The 17,609-nt window shown below is 54.5% G+C and overlaps 1 protein-coding gene and 1 long non-coding RNA gene across 4 annotated transcripts; one reads left to right on the plus strand and one right to left on the minus strand.

The window, feature by feature from the left end:
• The first annotated feature begins 546 nt into the window (after positions 1 to 546).
• On the plus strand, positions 547 to 6,127 carry LOC309858600. Of its 2 annotated transcripts, none has more exons than XR_014308267.1 (3): positions 547 to 1,084; positions 3,136 to 3,706; positions 3,822 to 6,127. It is a non-coding gene; the product is annotated as an uncharacterized lncRNA (long non-coding RNA). The 2 variants fall into 2 exon arrangements; XR_014308268.1 differs by lacking the exon at positions 547 to 1,084 and adding an exon at positions 2,781 to 2,856.
• Positions 6,128 to 6,941: 814 nt separating this feature from the next.
• Positions 6,942 to 17,086, minus strand: ZNF689 (zinc finger protein 689). 2 transcript variants are annotated; one of them, XM_082751309.1, is made up of 4 exons: positions 16,628 to 17,086; positions 11,593 to 12,591; positions 11,261 to 11,374; positions 6,942 to 9,790 (listed from the first exon to the last, which is right to left on the minus strand). In XM_082751309.1, the coding sequence occupies exons 2-4, from the start codon at positions 11,795 to 11,797 to the stop codon at positions 8,607 to 8,609; spliced, it is 1,503 nt and encodes a 500-aa protein (XP_082607435.1). In that variant the 5' UTR covers positions 11,798 to 12,591; positions 16,628 to 17,086; the 3' UTR covers positions 6,942 to 8,606. The 2 variants fall into 2 exon arrangements, with proteins under 2 accessions (XP_082607435.1, XP_082607434.1); XM_082751308.1 differs by having other exon boundaries at positions 16,900 to 17,057.
• Between the last annotated feature and the right edge of the window lie 523 nt (positions 17,087 to 17,609).

Consider the following 17,609-nt stretch of genomic DNA (forward strand, 5'->3'; position numbering starts at 1 on the left):
CTTACGTACCGAGGGGCAACCGAGAAAGGAGATTGGCTCCGCGGCGCAGCGAATCATAGATGGCGTGCGGTGATTGGGTGGTGCGTAGCGGGCCGGTGAAGAAGGAAGACCGTGATTGGTTAGGCCGGAGCGGCCTATTTGAAAGGCTGAAGGGAAGGGAGCGGCTGGTCCGCAGGTGGAGGGCGCTGAGAGGTTAGGAGGTGTTAGAGCGGCGTCACCTGAGCGGGACCTCGAAAGGGTTTTGACGGGCTGGAGCCCCGCGAGCCGATGCAGATGTCCCGGCGTGGAGCGGAGTCAAACCCGGGCAAACGGCTCCGGAGATGCCGGACGTGAGGGGTGGCCGGTCCCCGCCTGCTGTGGGCGCTCCGGGCGCGGCTCGGCCGGGGCCCGCCGGCCTGGGACCCGCCCGAGCGCCGACGCCGCAGGTGTCTTGCCTTTCCCGTGGCCGCAGCCGCGCACCGGAGCGCGCGGGTCACCGGCCAGCGGCACCGGAGCCGGGCTGGTCGCCCCCGGCCGGCTTCCTGTGCCGCCTGCGCCGGAAACGGTGTCTGAACCGGAGCTGGCCCCGGCGGGTAACGCGGGGCGGGCGGCTCCTCCCGCGGTGCCCGACGCGCCGTCCGTGCGGCCGCGAAGGAAGCCGCTGTGAGGACGTGGCACCGCTTGTCGGTGCGTGCGGCTCCGCCCTCGGTTTCCTCGCAGGACCTGCGTCGGCGGGACGCGCGGGTCGGCCCGCGAGGAGGCGGGCGCGCTGCGGGCGGAGTGCGGGTCGCACAAGCACTTCGGCAACCGGCCGCGTCGGCTGAAGCCGGACACGCGCGCACCGGGGACCGGCCCGCCCGGCGGACGTGGGCTGCCTGAGACGCGCGCCGAGACGGCCACGATCGGGAGACTGCCCGCGACGTAGGAAAAGGAGCAAAAGGATTGTGGGGTGTCCCGGGGGCGCTAGTCACGGACCACTGCTCCGAGAGGGGGACGCGGGGCCTAGAACTGCGCGCGCTGCGGCGACTCCTGCGGACGCGCTGTTGCACAAAATAGTATGTGACACCAGATCCCACTTGTATAAAGTCTGGCAAAACTGTCCAAGGTATTGCTGATCTAAGTGTTTTGTTTGTAAAGTACTGATAATAGTCTTCTTCTTCTTCTTTTTTTTTTTTAAAGATTTTATTTATTTATTGACAGAGAACAAAAGTAGAGGGAACAGCAGGCAGAGGGAGAGGGAGAAGCAGGCTCCCCGCTGAGCAGGGAGCCCGATGCGAGGCTCGATCCAGGACCCCGGGACCATGACCTGAGCCGAAGGCAGACGCTTAACTAACAGAGCCACCCAGGCGCCCCAATATTCTGTTTCTTGATCGAGGTGCTGGTTACACAGATGTGTTCTATTTGTGAGAATTGACCTGCACACTTAGGTATGTGTAATTTAAAAACAATTAAAAACCCAAAAAGTTGGGGCCCCTGGGTGGCTCAGTGGTTAAGCCACTGCCTTCGGCTCAGGTCATGATCTCAGGGTCCTGGGATCGAGACCCGCAGCGGCTCTCTGCTCAGCAGGGAGCCCACTTCCTCCCCTCTCTCTCTGCCTGTCTCTCTGCCTACGTGTGATCTCCTCTCTGTCAAATAAATAAGTAAAATCTTAAAAAAAAGAGTCCCCCGCCTCTAGTCTTCCTTTCCCTTCCTAGAGGCAACCCCTGTTACCAGCTTCTTGTGTCCTTCTGGAGATAATTTAGGTACATAAAAACATACACTTTTTAAAAACACTTTTTTTCTTTTTGTAAGTAGCATAATAAACACACTTCACTTTGCTTTCTTTTCTAACTTGACACATCTTGTAGATTGTTTAATTTCAGCACATATAGATCGCTTTTTTAATGGCTGCATACCTAGTGTTCCACTGTATGGATGAAAACAGTTTATTTAGATCATTTCCATTGATGAGCTATTAGTTGGTTTCCCGTCTCACTACCATAAAATACATAAGTCACATCCTTAGATATATTTCTTTAGGCACATATATGAGCATGTCTGTACAATAAAATTCTAGAAGCAGAATTGCTGATTCAAAGGGAAGACTAGTGTTTTAAGCCATTTATTTATTTATTTATTTATTTATTTAAAGATTTTATTTATTTATTTGACAGACAGAGATCACAAGTAGGCAGAGAGGCAGACAGAGAGAGAGAGGAAGAAGCAGGCTCCCTGCTGAGCAGAGAGCCCGATGTGGGGCTCAATCCCAGGACCTTGGGATCACAACCCGAGCTGAAAGCAGAGTAAGCCATTTATTAATTAAGATTTTCTCCCGGGGCTCCTGGGTAGCTCAGTGGGTTAAAGCCTCTGTCTTCGGCTCGGGTAAAAAAAATAGGCATTTACAGAGCTCGCTTTGGCAGCACATATACTAAAATCAGAATCATACAGAGAAGTTTAGCATGGCCGCTGCTCACAGATGACCTGCAAATTCGTGAAGTGTTCCATATTTTGTGCAGTCCCCCCACCAAATGACCACGCTTTCCGGACGAACTTGGAGGAAATGATAGGAGTCAAAGCACAACGTGCAACACTGAATGATGAAAATTGTGGCATTTTGCTAGAAAAATACTAAAAGTAAAATAAAAAGAGGCATACATATAATGAGAAATGTTAGACCTAAATATGTGTTAGAAATTGATGAGTAACCTTCCAAAAGAATGTATAACTTTCAAAGAACAAGGGGTGAAAACCTGCATAAAGTAAGTACGTAGCAAAAAATCATTAAGTCAATATGCAATGACAAATTGAGAAAAATATTTGCAAATTATATTCCAGAGGACTTATTTCTTACTAAAGAACTACAAATGCAGAAGCCGAAGGCTAACAACAGAAATATAGGTAAACAGTATAAGTAAGTGGCAGTTCACATAAAAGAAAATCCAACATCTTAAAGCATTTGAAAATATGATCACTTGTAACGGGGGAATGCAACATAGAATTGCATGATGGTATTTTTCAGCTTTTAGATGAGGAAGGATCAAAAAGTTGACTGATGGCGGGGAAAGGTTTGCTGAAGAGGGGTTGGCAGGGAGAAAAAGTTGCTGACACTCCTGTCCCCAAATAGTCCCCCTCATCCTCTGCCGAGCGCTGCCTAATATGGTTTATCTTTTTCTTTAGCCTGGAATCTCCATGAGGGCAAAGACTATAGTGTCCACTGTTGCATTTCCATCTTCTAGAACATCGCATGGCCTGTGGCCGTTGCCCAAGATACTTGTTGAATGAAGGGATGAACGAGGCGCCGTGTTTCAGGAGGCGGAGGCCGCCACCCTGCTGAGGGGAGTGTAAAATCCTACCACCTCCTTGGAAAGCAATGTGGTAGTAACTATTGAAATTGATGAAAAAGTTCTGGACATCGTGACGGGTTGTACAACATTGTGAATGCACTTAATGCCACTGAACTACATAGTAAATTTTATATTTTACCACCAAAAAACCCAGAGTTTTGGAGCTGCCACAGCAATGTAAGAGATCAACTTTTTTTACTTCCAAAGTTTACTTCTTGAACACCATTTGTAGGAGATTTGTACAAAGTAGCCTGTGAATGGAATATTTTATTTGCAAGACTGACTCCTGGTTAGCAGCCGGCAGGCCCAGGAATGCAGACTTACCACATGGCCACAGCTATAGGCAAGATGACCCGATCCTGTGGGGACCTCTTTTTTTCTGGGTGCTTCTGTCCCATTCACAGGTATGTTGCCTTTCACGTTCAACTCTGTAGGAGTGTTTCCTGGTCTTGCTTTTGATGACCCCTAAACCAGTAACCTATTTATTTTTTTAAAAGATTTTATTTATTTATTTGACAGTGAGAGAGGGGGCGGGAGAAGCAGGCTCCCCTCCAAGAAACGAGCCGGATGCGGGGCTCAATCCCAGACCCTGGGACCATGACCTGAGCAGAAGGCAGATGCTTAACTGACTGAACCACCCGGGAACCCCTTCTCTGTGTTTGCTGTTAAGCTTTAATTTGCAGGACAATCATGATACTTTTTTTTTTAATTTTCCTGGTTTTTTGACCAGTTGCTCTCAGAACTTGGGAAAATGTATACATTTCCCAAGAAATGCTGCGAAGGCATTCCTACGCGTGCACACTAGAAAGAACCACAAGAGGCACCAGGAAGAGGCGCTGGAAGAAAATGGAGCATGAAAGCCAAGTTATGAGAGCACTTCAGTAGGAGAATCAAGATAAATAATAAAAATTATTGATTTGCTAACTAAGCCCTGAGGTGTCTTAAAGGACAGTTTCGGTGCTGTAGTTCCTCGGATAGCAGCCAGCTTTGGAGGCAGACCTGGCTTGCAATCCTGGCTCTTAGGTTTACCAGATATGTGATTCTGGACAAGTTATTTAATATTACCAGTGAGCCTCAGTTCCCTCCTCCATTAAAGGGAAATAATACCTACTGTCAGGTGTGCAATTTAAGATTACCTGTTGTTTCATGGATGCTGGCAGAAGACAAGAGATGCCAGTGTCCTGGACAAAAGGCCTTATTCATGGTACAAGCCAAGTGAGACTCATGTATGTATTGGCTCTTTCGCCTCCCAAGCCCCACAGGCAACAAGGAGGGGCCCGATGCATGCCGGGCACACAGCGAGTGGCACTGTGGAGGAGGAACAATGAACTTGGGGAACCTGGTGCTTTATGGTCAGGAGTAAGCAAGCTGCTCTTTGTCCCACGTAGAGACGCTCCTTCTCCCTCACGGTTGCTTAATGCAAACCCAACCCGAAGAAACGGCTGGGGCAGAGTTAATGAGTTGTCAGGGCCTTGTCTCTCCCCCCATACAGCCTAGGTTATAGCTCACTAGAGGAAAAGGATACAGATACAGATGAAAATCAGCCAAGGAGAAAGGTGCATGGGGCAAAGTCTAGGAGAAACCAGACACGAACTTACAAACTTGCAGGTGTCCTTGTCCCATAGAGTTGCCCTTTATTCTCCCAACGTCGTGTGACAATATGTGTGAACTGTTGCCCAGCGGAGAAACTCACCCAAGCCTTGGTGTCTAGGGTTTTTATTGGGGAGTCAGTTACACAGACATGGAGACTCACATGACTAACCTCAGCTGCTCAGACTCCGTCTCCCAGAGCAAAGACAGGCATTCATCATAAACCACACTGTTAGGATGAACTCATCTGGTCAGACTGGTGCCGCATGACTCGAGGCCTCCAGGGTACAGGAACACCCTCATCAGGCAAAATAGTACAAGGGCTCAGAATTTACCTCCCAGGAAGGCGCCAGGTGCTAGTCCTGAAGAGGAGCTTTCTTTGGAACGTGCAGGGTTTGAGCAGCCCGGGCCTGCTGAGCTAGTCCTTTTCTGCACACGCCTGATCTTCATGAGGCCACCGCCTGGTGAACTACAGTGATGTTTTGGATCTCCAAGAATTAGGACGTGTCCAGATCCAATGTCCAGTAAGCCCTGGAAACTCTAGTTACTTCCCCTTTTCCCGTGCCCTGCCACCCTGGGAAATGGCTGCAGGTGCATTCGGAAAAGGCTAGAAGGAACGTATACAGCATGTCTTCGCCAATATAACGTAGTCCTTCATCAAGGGACTCAACTTTTCCTCATTCAGGAGCCTCTAGGTCTGGAATCCGCTCATCTGGCCATTTGTTGAAGGCAAGGCCTTGCATTTTTGGCAAAAACAGCAAGATATGGGGCGGTGCGAGAGACACATGGAAGCACAACTACTTTGTGTGGTTCACATTACATGGGAATGTACGTAAAGTGCTTTACACAGTACCGGGCCCATGGTAAATGCTCAGCACGGTGGCTATAATACTGTTGCAGCAGGCCAAAGAACACAGTGAATGCAGCCTACTGTTTCAAGAAAGCTAGCCTCAGTCGGTAGACCATGCAATTCTTGATGTTGGGGCCGTGAGTTCGAGCCCCATGTGGAGTGTAGGGATTACTTAAGAATAAAATCTTAGGGGCGCCTGGGTGGCTCAGAGGGTTAAGCCTCTCCCTTCAGCTGGGGTCATGATATCAGGGTCCTGGGATCAAGCCCCGCATCAGGCTCTCTGCTTGGCAGGGAGCCTGCTTCCCTCTGTCTGTCTGTCTACTTTTGATCTCTCTTTCTCTGTCAAATAAATAAAATCTTTAAAAAAATAAAATCTTAAAAGACAGATTTTAGACTGGCGTGTGTGTGTTCCAGAAAAGAGAGCGGCTCTGAAACCATAAAACTAAGAGGAGAGGAAGAATAACAGATGTAGCAAAGTCCCCAGGAGGGCAGTAGGGAATCACGAGCACAGCTGTGTTGGTGAGCGTGGTGCCCAAGTAAAAATACTGGTCAAAGTGGGGAATGCAGTGGTAAGAGCTCCTATCTGAAACCTTGGGTTTCTTAGTGAAAGAGAAGGTATTCCCTGGTTAAGGATGTAGGGAAGACTTAAGTCATGCTGAAGGCTCACTGAGATTGGCGATCAGGAAAGGTGTGCAGGCCCCTGTAGGTAGCACTGCAATCTCCCCCTCTTTGCAGCTCATGGGTGATAAATCAATACTGGGAGGGGTGATAGTTCATTCTTTGGGCTGCAAGTCACAGAAACTCAAACCACCGGGAACAGAATGGGAATGAATTAGACGGATACTGGGATCTCCCACTGAAAACAGGGCCAGGATCTCAGCTGGTCAGGAATGGAGGCTGGGAATGACATGCCTTAGGGAACCTAGGAAATGGTCACTCATCTTGGCCCTCCACTGACCGCACACACCCTGGAACTTGGACTTCCAAGCCTTATGAGTCACAGTCCAGGCCCAGAGAAAAGTTACAAAATTCCTAGGTAGGGTTGGGTCAGATAAGAGTAGAACAGCCCCCTCGAATACAGAGCTAGGCAGACATTCAAATAGCTCTGTTAGGACAGGGCAGGTCTCCGTTGAGTAAAAATTTTTACCCAGTCAAGGACCTAGACTTTCAGTTTATAAACAGGGATTCCACAAGGAACATCATTTATCGACATTTTAATGAGACCCAATCTGGCAGGACCCCTGTCTTGGGGCAGCTCATCATTCATCCAAAGAGAAACAGACAAATAGTGACAATGCATCTTGCTAAATACCAGAACAGAGGTCACTACAAACACGGCTCTCCCACGTTAGGGCTGAGATTAGGAGAGCTGAAGGAACAAGCAACAGGGGTAGAGCATGACTCACTCCAGCTGTTGAATAGGAGAGAAGTCACGTTTGAAAATCCCAATTTGGTGCAGCTACCCAAGGCAAAGTGGTAGGCCTTGTTCATGTAATGCGGTAAAGCTTTATTGAGCATCTACTCAGGGGCAGGTGCCAGGGAGGCATATCAAAGATTAAGACACGTTGCTGCTGCTGCTTTGGGGAGCTTCTGTGAGGAAGGCAGGCATAAACACAACTCGATGGCTGTAGACTCCTCCGGCCCCGGGTTCAAGTACTTGGCTTTCCGCCCTCCTTGAATGGCCTCACCTCACTTTATGGAAACTGTTGACTGAGGACTCACGGAAGGTTCTGTGCTGATGTCTCCTTATTCGGTTGAGAATCAGGGAGGAGTGAGACCCAGTTCTCAAGGACTTTCTAGCCACTGGCTGCCTGAAACTAATCCAAATCCCCTGGATGAAGTGCAGGCTGGTCCAGTTTGACCTCTTGCTGCTAGACCATAGCTCCCCTGCTTCTCCTTAAAATCAGTCTTCTCCCAAAACTCACTTTGTCTATGTCCCAGACCCAACTTCAATTTTCCGAACACAGGGGGCAGAAGACTTAGCTTCACAGTATGTGGTTTAAAAAAAAAAAAAAAAAAGCTTAGGTATTTATGTCTCCGTAACCCAATGAAGCCCTGCTCTAATGTCACCACCCCCAAATTCAGTGCCATCTAGAGCTGTTAAAATAAGTAGAGAGGTGTGCTCTGTACACTGTGGCGATGGCTTATTTTTGGATGACCCTTTAAAAGGGACACTGAGAAACCACCACCTGTTTGGAGAGAGATCGCGTGTGGGAACTGAAACCCTGTCTTTAAGGAACAATTGACCAAATCGTGCTGTTTAACCTGAAAACGTGGGCAAAGCCGTTGTGGTTAAGTTATCTGAAATGCTGTCATGTAGATGAAGTCTTACATGCTCGGCTAGGCTTCTAGGGAAGGAGAAGGTGGTACTTAACCGCCTTCTAAAGATCAGAGCTATCCCAAAACGAAATCACCTGCCTTGTGAGGTAGTGAGCTCCCTATCCAGGGAGGTTTTAAAGCAAGTAAAAAAAAGAAAAGAAAAAAGAAAAAAGAAACCACTTGGCAGGAGTGTAGAAGGAAGGGGACTAAAGCAGACGCTGCCCCACCAACTGTGCGCACGACTAGGACAGCCGCCGGCCCCTAAAATGGATGGGAGGACCTTTAGCCCTGATGTCCACACACAGAAATCCTCTCGGGGTAGGGTAGCCTGGAAAGCCACCACGGGATGTCACCTCTCCTAACCGGGCTGCTGTAGACACATCGGTAAGGCAGCCAGTGTGGGGAGACAGACTCAAGGTCGGGTCGCCACAGCGGGAGGCCTGGGTGTCCCTTCCGCCGCCGCTGCCTTGTCTGACCCGGGGCTTCGCCTTCGCTTCCCTGAGCCCCTCGGGGAAATGAAAGGACAATCTACCGTCCTTCCTGGGCTACAGGGCACTGCCCTTCTGCGCGGCCCCCGCGGCAGCAGCTCTGGGGCCGCCGTTCGGGGCTCTGAGGCCGCACTTGTGGACGGCCAGAGACCACCTCTGGCGGAAGCAGCGGCCGCACTGCAGGCAGGGGAAGGGCTTCTCCCCGGTGTGCAGGAGCTGGTGCTGTGCCAGGTGGCTCCACTGGGCGAAGCGCTTGGAGCACAGGTCGCACGCGTACGGCCGCTCGCCGGAGTGCACGCGCCGGTGGCTGGCCAGCAGCGACGGGTAGGCGAAGCGGCGGCCGCAGTCCTCGCACGCGTGCAGCTTCTCCTCGGTGTGCGTGCTGCGGTGGATGGCCAGGGAGCCGCTCCGCCGGAAGGCGCGGCCGCAGTCCGGGCAGGGGTAGGGCTTCTCGCCCGTGTGCAGGAGCTGGTGCTGGAGCAGCGTGCTGCGCTGGGAGAAGCGCGCCTCGCAGTGCTCGCAGGCGTAGGGGCGCTCGCCGGAGTGCACGCGCCGGTGGCTGACCAGGCGGGAGGACGAGGAGAAGCGGCGCTCGCAGTCCGGGCAGGGGTAGGGCTTCTCGCCCGTGTGGATGCGCTGGTGGATGACGAGCGCCGTGCGCTGGCGGAAGCGGCGGCCGCACTCCAGGCAGGTGTAGGGCTTCTCGCCCGTGTGCGTGCGCTGGTGGATGGCCAGCAGCGAGGGGTAGGCGAAGCGCCGGCCGCAGCTGGGGCACTGGTGGGGTTTCTCGCCGGTGTGCGTGGTCCGGTGATTGGCCAGGGACCGGCTCCTCCGGAAGCAGCGGCCGCAGTCGGGGCAGTGGTAGGGCTTCTCGCCCGTGTGGATGACCTGGTGCTGCGAGAGGTTCTTGCGCTGGGAGAAGCGCTTGCCACACTGGTCACAAACGTAGGGACACTCACCAGAGTGTGCCCGCCGGTGACTGACCAGCAGGGAGGGGTAGGAGAAGCGGCGCCCGCAGTCCGGGCAAGGGTAAGGCTTTTTCAGATTCTGGGCACACTTGTGGCTCTCCAGGGCCAGCCGGTCAGGGAAGGTGCAACCACAGTCGGGGCAGATGGGGCCCCCAGAGGTCTGCCTGGGGATGAGTCGGGGTTTGCTGGGCCGCCGGCCTCGCTTGCCCTTCCGGGGGGCCTCCTTGGGTGGGAACACTTCCTTGTCTCCGTTCTTCTTTCTGGTTCTGGTTTCTACGGACACACAGGGAGACATTAATTTAACAAATACGGGGCCCCTGTCCTTGCCTATGGCCGTGTTCTAGGTTAGAAGGCGAAGACACTCAACCTGTCTTCAGGGAGTGTTAGTGCCACAGACCCCCCACTGGGACACAACCACTATTCCAGGAGTCCCCAGCTCCATCTGGAGAAGTCGGGAAGTGTTTCTTGCAGGTTCTGCAGGCTTGAGAAATTAAGTTTTTGAAGCTGTAAGTATAAGGCAGGAAGTGGGAACACGAGGTAGGGGCTGGCAGGGACTAGGTCAGAAGGCCCTCTAAGCCAGTGGTTCTCAAATTTTATGATCAGAATCACTTGGATGGCTCATTGAAACAATTTTGGGTTCAGCAGGTCTGGGATGGAGCCCAAGAATTTGTATCTGATTCTTTTCCGGGTGATGCTGAGTACTACATCCTCAGAACCACTGCCATTCAGGAGCGTGAACTCTATTTTATGCAATGGTTCTCAAACTTAAACATGCATGCCAATCTGCTGGGGCTGTTAAAAGAGAAATACAAAGTCTTAGACAGCCATCGGGGTAAATCAATAGTTCTGGGTCCAGGAATCTCTATTTTTTAAAAAAAGATTTTATTCATTTATTTGACAGGAAGAGAGAGCACAAGCAGAGGGAGCTGCAGGCAAAGGGAAAGGGAGAAGCAGGCTCCCCCCCCTCCCCCAGCAGAAACCCTGATGTGGGGCTCGATTCCAGAACTCCAGGATCAGGACCTGAGCCAAAGGCCGATGCTTAACCGACTGAGCCACCCAGGCGCTCCTAGGAATCTGTTTTTTTTTTTTTTTTTACCGAGTTCCCCAAGTGACTCAGAGATAACTGACAGCCGTCTGACAACCTACCGTGGAAAAAAAGGAAAGGTCTTTCGTAAGGAAGTATCATTTTAGTAAGGAAGTATCATTTTAGTAAGGAACTATCTTGGAAAGAGAGCCCTGGTCGCAGAGAATCTAGCACGAACGTCAGTCCAGACGCTCACATCCAGCCCCACGGGTGGACCGGGGCCCTTCTCCCTGCCTGGCATCCAGGAGAGCCTGGCTTGATCCCCAGGAGAGCGGAGATTCCTGCACTGATTAGAGTCACCCCGCCAAAAGGGCAGAAAAGAGGGCTCTGCGCTCCCGGACCGCTGTTCCCCGGGAGATCCCTTCAACCCAAACCCAGAAACTCGGGGAGGTGTCTCGGGTCTCCGAGCCCAGCACAGAGCAGACCGGGCTCAGGGATCCTGAGGAGGCCAGAGCGCAGCTAACGGATTCGTTCCCGCAACAGAGAACTGCGGACCCTCGGGTGCAAACGGACCTGCAAACCCCTGCGGTGGGACCCGCCCAGCACCAGAGGGACAAGACCCTGAAGCTGCGAAACGCAGCAGCGGCACGGGGACCCCTGGCCGCTAAGTCGAGACAAGTGGAGAGGCTGCGGGCCCTGCACGGGCCTTTTCCACTCACTTCTTCGGACTGTGAGCGCGCTCGGGCTCTCCTGCGGGTCCACGGCCGCCGGCTCCCAGGCGTCGGTGTTCCGTTCCAGCCAGGCGATGAGGGCTGGTTTGGGACCTGCGCGCCCTGGGGAAGGAGAACGTCAGACGGCCGGCTCTCGGGAGGGCCGGTGCGGACCACCCGCTGTCCCCTCCTGCCGAGCCCCGGGCCCCCCCGCGGCACAGCCGGGTCGCGAGCCGGATCCCGACACCGCGCGCTCCCGCGTCGGCCCCCGCCCCGCCCCCGCGCCTTCACCCCCCGCCCGACCCTCGGGGCCCGCGGAGGCGAACTGCGCCGGGCCTCACCGAGCGCGCCCAGGTGGCCGTAGGTCTCCCGCATCACGTCCCGGTACAGGGCCCTCTGCGCGGGCCGCAGGCAGCCCCACTCCTCCGGGGAGAAGTACACGGCCACGTCCGCGAAGCTCACGGCCCTCGGCCTCCTTCCCCTCCTGCGGCCGGGAACCGGCTGTCCGGGTCCCCGCGCGGAGAGCGGAGCCGAAGGTGGCGCCATCGGACCGCGGGAGCCGGCGCCACGGCCTTCCCCGGCCCGCACCCGCGGCGGACCCGGACTGGGGCGCCCGGCCGCACCGGCGCTGCGCGGGCCCGGGAGGCCCGGAGGGAATCGGATCGGCCGCCCTGCGGGGCTACCGGAAACCTTTTGCTGTTATTCAGGCAACTCCTGCCCGAACTCGGGGGAAAGGCACCGGAAGATGCCTCCGGGGAAGATGGCGGCGCCGCTCCCGCACCGCCTCAGCCTGGAACGCGGGCGGCTTCCAGCTATCGATTTTATTGACCGGAGCGCCATGCCGGCTGCCTAACCTCTTTGCCCTCAAGTGTGATGGCGCTGCGCTTGGGCGTCACGCCCTTTTTCCCCCATTCCGCGCGCTCATTGGGCGGCGGCCGAAGATCGAGCGTGCTGATTGGCTGCTGGCGAAAGCGGCCTGTTTGAACGAAGCCAACGGAAGCGTAAGGGCAGGCCGCCGACCTTCCGCGCCGGGTGCCTGCGGCCGGATGCGAGGCGGGCGGCGGCGAGCCGGCCCCGCGTCCGTGACAGGCCCGGGTTCTCGGGCGGGCGCTGCCCCGCCGAGGGACGGGATGATTGGAGTGACGGAGCCACTCCGGCCAACCCGGGGCTGAGATGACCCCCGGTGGCTTTCTGAGAATCGGACGATTTCCTCGTGGCCCTTGTGGGAGGGACACGGACGTTGGCGTTTCCCGCGCGCAGCCACCGGCCCCGCTACACGTGAAGTCTTTCTCGTCCTCTTTGCTACCACTGTGTTAAGTGCTGGTCATCATCCGGGTCTACTGACAAGGAAGATCGCAGAGGGATACTGTCAGTAAAGAGAAGGAACAAGGATTAAACCCGGGACTGACCCGGCCTTTATCCAAACCGCTGAGCTCGGCTCCCTTCGCCCTAAGTCCGAGGTCGCGGGTCAACTCAACAGTCCGAGCTCTGGCCTCTTCTCAGGCTCAGTCTTCTGCACATCTCCCCGGACTTGGTTTCCATGGCATCTGTCCAGTGTCCAGAGTGTAGCTCTGGGCAGTTTACGGCAGGCACCATGCTCTGGGGTTTCGAGTTGACTGAGGCATATGCATTTACAACTAAGAGCAGGGCTGCAGGCATGGACGTGCAAGGCCGAAGAAAATTGCTGATGGAACCAGTCGGCCCCGGCTCCATCAGCCCCTGGCTCCTGTGTAAGCCTGCAGGGTTCCACCAGCTCAGGGTCATCTCCCAGGGGATTTGAGGATCAGCAATATGCCATTTACTACACTTCAGCTGGTGACACACATATCTCTCCAACGCATTAAATTTTTTTTCAAAGCACCTACTATGGGCAAAACATTACACCGTGGAGAGCCTGGGTGGCTCAGTCGGCTGGACATCTGCCTTCTGCTTCAGTCGTGATCTCAGGGTTCTGGGATCAAGCTGGACATTGGGCTCCCTGCTCAGCGGAGAGTCTGCTCCAACACCACCCCACCCCGAACCCTCCTCCCTGCTTGCTCTGTTCTTGCTCTCTCAAAAAACAAAAACACTATCCCAAAGCCTGCAAGGAGTAAAGACAACATGTCAGGAATTCACAAGATAACATAGGTCGTAAGAGATTCCAAGGAAGATTGACTTTGAACAGAGAAAGTAGGAAACACACACACACACACATACACACCCCTGCAGTAAACATTGAGTTCTACTCTGTCCCAAGCATAGTGATGGTTTATCGAGCACACTACTGGGGGAGGAGGTGGAATGTCAAGCTTGTCACAATGAGTAAAATAGAGTCCCCTCGGAATAACTTTCCAGAGTGATACATCAGGTGGAAAATGAGTTTGGTCTATGAATGGGTAGGGCTTGGGGAGGGCAGTGGTGCTCAATGTACATCTGTTGAATAAACAGCTGAATTCCATGGCCATAAAGATCTCTGGTACAAAGCCAGGAATTCAGGAAAGTTCTGAGTGTGGCGGGAATGAGGACACTTTCTGTGCAGCACAAAATACTGTTAGGGTAAAACTGAAGGATTGATCCGATAGGTTGGCACCAGATATTGGGCGGCTTCACCCTGCACACTGGGGGGCTCCAAATCAGTCCAGAGGAGTGATTTATCTTCCGATAATGTTTTCAGAAAATTAATCTGGTAGTTTGTTTGCAGGGCAAACCGATCGCTTTGTGTCTAAGCTTTCTGCCTATACATAATTCAGTTTGGAGAAATAAGATGGTAAACTTAGGCTACTAAGAGAATACAAAGGCCAATGGAGAGCAAACCATTTAATTTAGAAGAAAGTGACTAAACAGAAGACTGGAAACAAATCTGTGGACATTTTGCCTGAATGGTAATGATGTGCTGTCAATGCTGACATTGAACAGGAAGGATGATTTACTATTAAGATGAAAAGGTGCTGAGCCCTCTTCCCACATGCAGGAAAGGAGAGAGCAGGCTGGGCTGAGGTGCAGCCTAGCCCTTTGGCCCTGGCCGGAAAAGCCCCATTCTTCGGCCTCTTCTCACTCTGTGTGGCTACCACTTGATCAAAAGGAATATCTTCCATCATAAGCTTCTTCACAGCACCCACACTTCTGGAATTTAGCTAATAGTGGACATGAACTGAGGGCTCCTGATCTCCAAGGGCGGAGGCTAGGGCACAAGTCTCCCACACCTCGGTCTATCCACGTTTGTTTGTTTGTTTGTTTAGAGACAGCGAGCAAGCACATGGCAGCGTGTGTTGAGAGACAGAGGAAGAGAGAGTCTAAGGCAGGTTCCACTCCCGGTGCGAGGCTGGATCTCGCAATACTGAGATCACGACCTGAGCCAAGATCAAGGGTCAGTCAGGTAACGGAGTGAGCCACCCGGATGCCCCTTGACTTCTCCATGTGCCCCCAATGGATTCACTGGGGGGCTTGCAGGGTTAACTTCCTCTTGGAGCTTTTCCCAATGCTCAGGGCTGAGAAAGGGCCTCTCATCAGAGTGGAGGTACCCGTGGCTTAGCAAGAGGGAGGAGAAGATGGCCACACTCTGGGCAGGGGTAGCTTCCCCGGTGTGAGTGCGTATCTGTGAACCGCCAAGGGCGCCTGTGGCTGAAGCACCACCTACAGCCGCAGCAGCGGTAGGGCCTCTCCCCGGTGTGGAGAAGCTGGGGCCGGCGAGGGCTTCCGGTGAGCACAGTGAGCCCCACACTCCAGACAACCAGGGCGGCGCTTGCTCGCGAGCAGGCGCCGGTGGGGGGCCGGGAGGGCGGGGCGTGCGAGGACACACCCACAGGCTGCACCTGCCGCAGTCAGGACGCAGGTGTGCCGGGTGTGGAGCAGCTATGCTAGACCACGTGCACCCTCTGGGAAAAGTGGACACTGCACAACCCCCCCCCCTAACATACGCACACACACGGGGACAGTCTTGAGAGTGGATTTACCGGAGTCTAACAGTGAGGGGACCGGAAAGAGCTGCCCACGGCCCAGACGTGTACAAAACTTCTTCCTTATGGAGGTGGCCAGCGCCCTACTTTTTCAAAAACAGCAGCCACACCTGGGGGGGGGGTGCGGGAAGGGGCAGCGGGAGACTGTCTCGCCTGGGCGGAGGAGCTGACGGCGGAGCAGCTCCTTGCACCACGAAAGCAGCCTCCATAGGGTCACAGAAGGCCCGCTGGGGGCTGGCTAGGAGGAAGAGTACAGCCCAGACAGGGTGGCCCCTCTCCCCTAGGCTGCATTCAGTTCCTTCACCCCCATTGCTTTCTACACAGAAAAGAGAATCGGAACTAAAGATCGTGGGGTGCTCTGACCCACCCCAGACTCGCCCCGGTTCAACCAGGACAGAAGGATCTTAAGGGTGAAGGCTTCACCCGGCCGTGATCCACCAGCCTCAGGCAGTTTCCTATTTTCAGAAGGAGAACCCTCCCTTCTCACCGCAGGCCTCCAGAAGTGTAGAGCGCTCTTAAAAAGAAGGGCTGGATTTTTTTCAGAGGGAAGCCAGCTCCGCTCCCTAGTTAAAGACCTTACATATGGACATTTCCGTGGAAACATTTAAAAAAAAAAAAAAAAGCCAAACAAACCTCACCTCAGTGCCTGTGGCACACACAAAAACACCTGTCTTCAACCTAAATGAAAGGTGGCAAGTCTTTAAATTCTGTAGAGGGTTCCAGGCAGCTTCCTAGGGCAGGATATGCCCTGAGAACAGGGGCCGCCCAGCAAACCGGAACAGCCCCCTTCCAAGTCCCGTCAGAAATACACCATGCCGGGGCGCCTGGGTGGCTCAGTGGGTTAAGCCGCTGCCTTCGGCTCAGGTCATGATCTCAGGGTCCTGGGATCGAGTCCCGCATCGGGGCTCTCTGCTCAGCGTGGAGCCTGCTTCCCTCTCTCTCTCTCTCTCTCTCTCTCTGCCTGCCTCTCCACTACTTGTGATTTCTGTCAAATAAATAAAATCTTTAAAAAAAAAAAAAAAAAGAAATACACCATGCCTATTTTTAAATTAATTAAAATGAAAAAGCTCACTTCCTGGGGCACAAGTGCTAAATGGCCACACGTGGCTAATGGCTTCTGTGTTCGACCTCACAGACAGAACATCCCCCTAACTGAGTAAAGCTCTATTGAAAGCAATGATCAAAGTACTCAGAGGAAAGAAGGCAAAAGACCTCAAACCCCAACTGTTGTCTCCCCCCAACTGCCAGTCGGGGCTACCCTTGAATGCAAGGACGCACCCAGGTCTGGGGAAAAGAACCTTAGAAGGTTCATCGGATTCTTGGGAATTGGGGTCTTAAAGAGAAGAAGGGTGCGGTGTAGGTGTGGCTGCGGGAAGAAAGCGCCTGCCCTGGGCCGGCTTCCAAGAGCGGCTGCCGTCTGGCTCAGCCCCACTCTCCTCACCTAGCCCAGAGCCTCGGGGCCCCGCCGTGGACGTTTGCCCTCGGGGCTCCAAGCCTCCGTCCTCCGTTTCCAGGAGACGAAGGAGGGCTCGGGGCCTGCGAATCCGAAGGAGCTGAGGCCACGAACAAGGCCTGCTGCGAGGTTGGAACCGAGACCAGGCGTCTTCCGGGCAGGGGTGAGTACAGTTCTGGGCAGGGGTGAGTACAGCCTCCCAAACCCGAGCGAAGACCCTCCCCAACAACACCCACACAAGCGCATCTGCACACCCATACCGAATGGTACCCCTTTTGGTTAAAATGCGGAGAAGGGGAGAGCTGGGACGCTTCGATTCTCCCAGATGGCCTGGGGCCGGCCTCATCTCATCCTGGCCGAGGGCCCCGGGCTCAGCACCCGGGGTTCCAAGCCCTTCGCCCGCAAGGGTAATGGCTCCGCCGGGCTTCACGCCCTTCTCCCTCCCCTGCACGGTCATTGGGTGACGCGGGGCAGGAAGCCCGGAGCCGCGTTCTGATTGGGTCTCGGCGAATCACTCGGTTGGAGGGAAGCCGGCCGCAGCCCGCGAGCCCGCCTTCTTCCGGGAGCCCCAGCCAATCCCGGAGCTCAGCGGCCGAGCCCCTGCTCCGTGCCCCGCGCGGTGCTGGGCCGCGTGCGAAGCGACGGCCGCGCAGCCCGGCTGCCCCGGGGCCCACGGCCGCGCTCGTCCTCCCGGGCGGGCTCGGCCCCAGTCTCGCCAGAGCCCCGTCTGCGCCGCGGTTGGGGGCTCGCTGGCGCCTTTGCTCTCAGACTTGAACGACGCTGCAGCTTGCACGGAGCGCGCCTGTGTTGAGCTCAGCTCTCGGAGCTGCGTCCGGAGCAGGGCGCTGACCAAGCGTCCTCGGCCATGGAGGCCACATAATGCCCTTCACAGCCTTCCAGAGTCTCAGCTCTCCGCTGGGTCGGACCCGAGGTTTAGCCCCAGAGCGCCTGCAGGTCTCCGTGTCTGATC

Source organism: Mustela nivalis (assembly GCF_964662115.1).
Source record: "Mustela nivalis genome assembly, contig: HAP1_SCAFFOLD_2859, whole genome shotgun sequence".
NCBI lineage: Eukaryota > Metazoa > Chordata > Mammalia > Carnivora > Mustelidae > Mustela > Mustela nivalis.